Source organism: Cornus florida, unplaced genomic scaffold, assembly GCF_030987335.1.
Source record: "Cornus florida cultivar Cherokee Brave unplaced genomic scaffold, ASM3098733v1 CherokeeBrave_3.0.0_Hap2_Chr10, whole genome shotgun sequence".
In the NCBI taxonomy this organism is placed as follows: Eukaryota; Viridiplantae; Streptophyta; class Magnoliopsida; order Cornales; family Cornaceae; genus Cornus; species Cornus florida.
The window spans coordinates 85,112,886-85,116,717 of NW_026775580.1; the positions used below are offsets into that span (position 1 = coordinate 85,112,886).

The window sequence follows — 3,832 nt, forward strand, 5'->3', positions numbered from 1 at the left end:
GGTACAGTCATCAATAAAAGTAACAAACCAACGGGATCCACCTAAAGTAGTAACTTTGGACGGATCCCAAACATCAAAGTGTATAATCATAAAAGGAAGTAGACTTTTATGCAAACATAATGGATACGAAACACGGTGACTCTTTGTTAGTTCACAACAATCACTGCGGAAACTAGAAACATCAAATTTTGCAAATAAATTAGGAAATAATTTTTTCAGATAACCAAATGAAACATGCCCCAGACGTCGATGCCACAGCCAGATTTTATATTTTTTTTTCCTCTCCTTCAGAACCATCCACTGTCAATGCTTGTCATAGCTTATCGGAACTTTTGGACATCAAGTCCAAGTAATATAGTTTCCCTCGCCTAATACTACAACCAATCATCTGCTTTGTTTGGATATCCTTAAACACACAAAAATCAAGCTCACCCGGATGCCTTTCAGGTCGAACGCTTGGCGTGATACCGGATCAAAGGCTGACTCTGACTTTGATACCAACGGATGGGTGCTTTGCAATTCGACCTAAAAATTTATATATGTACTTAATTACACTTCCATTCAAATTCAATATAGGATAAACTCCTTATTACAACAGTCTTTTCATACTAAACAATTTTATAGAGACTATTGTATAGAAACTAACTACGTAAGGGGGTTTTCCAATTGAATCAATGGCAACAATCTAAATTACTTTATATGGACCAGATAAAATGCATTCAATGGTTATAATTAGGTTAGTTTGGAAGTTTAATAATTAATACTATTTAATTATTTAAATTAAAATTTGATAAATAAAAAGGCCCACCAGCCAAAGTCAAGTACGGTCTAAAAAGAAGGGAAATTTTTTCTACGATTTGTCCCCTTTATAACGGGATTTAGACTCACAAATTTTATTAACACAAACTTAATTTAGATAAAGATCATATCGATAATCCTATTATAAAGTTTGTGGGGCAAAGATCCGGAGAAAAGGATCCGGATTCGTTTTGAATGGCCCATAGTTGTTCAAAACAGTCCCACACGTGCCTAGGTTTTGAAAGTGGAGGCCAGAACATTGCCACGTGGATTCCTTAGCTATTAAAAGAGACAAAAGTAACTATTGTCACGGTTTGGATTCTCACTAAGAGCACCCTCATATGGTTTGGTGGCTCACGCAGCCCTAGCCCTAGCCCTAGCCCTGTCCATCTATATATACATTATCCTTGGCCCCCAATTCTCTCACACAAACCCTCGCCATCTCTTCCTGTTCCCCTCTCTCTCTCTCTCTCTCTCTCTCTCTTACATCTTGCTTGTTTCTCTCTCTTGTTCCTCGTCCTACTCTCTCTCTCCAGCCCGTCGTTCGTTCTAAGAAAACCTTTTTTTTCATATTCTTCTCAAGGACATGTAAGGTTTTTCTTTCTTTTATTTCCTTTATGTTACACAGATTGCCTTTTTGATTATTGGATTCTTGACTATATAACTGGGTCTATGTTGATTCCATATGTTATTATCGGTTTTTGATTGGGGTATCTTTGAGCCTGATGTAAATCTTTTACTTAGTAATCCATATTTGTAACCCAAAAAAATAATTATATACATGTGTGTGTATATATATATATATATGAAATTTGGTGTAAAAAAGATTGGAATACTGGTGGGTTTGTGGTGACATCTCTGTTTTGTGGTTTTGCAGAGTGTTGATGTTGTAATGGAGACCAAAGGTGGTAAGAAGAAATCTAGCAGTAGTAGTAGTCGTAGCTCTCTGCAATACGAAGCCCCCCTTGGTTACAGCATTGAAGACGTTCGCCCCAACGGTGGTATCCAGAAGTTCCGATCTGCTGCCTACTCCAACGTAAGAATGCACAATCATTAATTATCTATATATATCTATATATATATGCAGGTATACACACACATATATATATATGCATCAATTGTATATACTGATATATGTGTTTTCTGATCAATTGCAGTGCTTGAGGAAACCATCGTGATACGTTTTCAGAAGATAATGCGGCCTCAGTAGATTAGGATTTCCCCCCAATTTTCCTTTTATATTGTGCACTTCTTTTTTTGTTTTGAATTCAGTGATCAAACAGAGTTCAGATTTAGATTTTCTTGGCGACCATTCGAGGCTTGTTCATTCTCTAAACCATGGCTGTTTCACCTATTGGATTCGAGGGCTTCGAAAAGCGCCTTGAAATAACCTTTTCCGAACCATCATTATTTTTTGATCCACAAGGATTGGGCCTCCGAGCCCTGACTCGTTCCCAACTCGACTCAATTCTCGAACCTGCTTGTTGCACCATCGTGGCTCAGCTCTCTAATTCCGACTTTGACTCATACGTCCTCTCCGAGTCGAGTCTGTTTGTGTATCCATTCAAAATCATCCTCAAAACATGTGGGACTACGAAGCTTCTCTTATCGATCCCACAGATTCTCAAACTCGCTGAGTCACTCTCACTCGTTGTCAACTCGGTTAAGTACTCGCGTGGGACGTTCATTTTCCAGAATTCCCAACCTGCCCCTCACCGGAGCTTCTCAGAAGAAGTCAATTTCCTGAATACCTTCTTCGGTAACTTACCCTCAGGCGGGAATGCCTTTATTCTTGGCAATCCGTCCTCGCCGAATCGCAACTGGCACATTTATGTTGCCTCCCGGGGCCCACCAAGATCACCGTTTGATAAGGACGGGACGGCTGTGATTTGTCTCGAGATGTGCATGACGGGTTTGGACAGGGACAAAGCGGCGGTGTTTTTCAAAAAGGATGGGAATTACTCGTCTGGTGAAATGACCAAAAGGTCCGGAATATCTGACATAATCCCGAGTCATGTGATATGCGACTTCGAGTTCGATCCGTGTGGGTACTCTATGAACGGAATCGACGGTGCAGCTTACTCTACTGTGCACGTGACCCCAGAGGATGGGTTCAGTTATGCGAGTTACGAAGCTATGGGGTTTGACCCTGGTTCAATTGGGTTCGAGGCATTGGTGAAGAGAGCGCTGAAGAGTTTCAACCCAGCTGAGTTTAGCGTTGCGGTCACGTGCTATGGAGGTGGTGCGGAGGAGTGGGTTGGTGACGTGGAGGGATACACATGTGAGGTTGGGGTGAAGCAGGAGGTGGCAGGTGGAGGGTGGGTAGTGTACCGGAGTTTTGCTGCTGGTGAGAGGGATAGTGGATGCACAGTTGGCTCACCCAAGTCTGTTCTGAATTGCTGGAAGGAGATGGCGGAGAAGGAGGCTGAGATGGGTGGCGGTGTGGTGGTGTGTCCATGTGTGTCATCAGCTTAGGCCATAGGGTTGTTTTGGTAATTATGTCGGTTTGTCGTGGTTCCTTTTGGCATCCTACTACTAAAATTTGTCTTTTGTGTCTTTAGTCCTTTTGAATAAGGAGTTGTTTGGCCGTAGCTTTTGTCCGAGTCTCATTTTGGCTTTGCGTTGGTTTCAAGCTCTGCTGTTAGATCTCTTTTTGAGACTCGGAATTCTATGTAATGATTGAATATTAGTTTTAATGATATGGATTTTGATTATTGAAATCATCTGTCTATAATAAAGTGAATGAATCATGGCCTACCTGAAAAACACTTTTACTTTTTTATTGCAAATTGTTACAGATGTTGTTTTTAATTTAATTGATCATTTATTCCCGCCACTCACATGACAAGGGGGTGATTATCAAAAGATTGTGTTTGATTGTTAAAAAAAATTGTAAATTTTTATATGCCTAAATCAGAGCACTTTTTCTATTGCATCCAAGCTTCCCTTGAATGATCCTAAGTATATATAGCTCATTTTGTTTGAGCAAAAAGTTCTTGGAGTCAATTGTTCTAATTTCGAGTGGACGCTCTTA

At 40.4% G+C, this 3,832-nt stretch overlaps 1 protein-coding gene across 1 annotated transcript; it reads left to right on the plus strand.

Moving 5' to 3' along the window:
- The first annotated feature begins 1,255 nt into the window (after positions 1-1,255).
- LOC132279596 (S-adenosylmethionine decarboxylase proenzyme-like) lies at positions 1,256-3,518 on the plus strand. Its single transcript, XM_059781617.1, has 4 exons — positions 1,256-1,386; positions 1,676-1,834; positions 1,956-1,975; positions 2,136-3,518. Exons 2-4 carry the CDS (start codon positions 1,691-1,693, stop codon positions 3,271-3,273), a joined length of 1,302 nt encoding a protein of 433 aa, XP_059637600.1. The 5' UTR covers positions 1,256-1,386; positions 1,676-1,690; the 3' UTR covers positions 3,274-3,518.
- Positions 3,519-3,832: the final 314 nt, after the last annotated feature.

Coding starts and splice junctions, on each gene's coding strand:
- LOC132279596 (XM_059781617.1), top strand. CDS start 1,691: ATGGAGACCAAAGGTGGTAAGAAGAAATCTAGCAGTAGTAGTAGTCGT. Junction 1,835..1,955: donor GATCTGCTGCCTACTCCAAC/GTAAGAATGCAC, acceptor GATCAATTGCAG/TGCTTGAGGAAACCATCGTG. Junction 1,976..2,135: donor TGCTTGAGGAAACCATCGTG/ATACGTTTTCAG, acceptor CATTCTCTAAAC/CATGGCTGTTTCACCTATTG.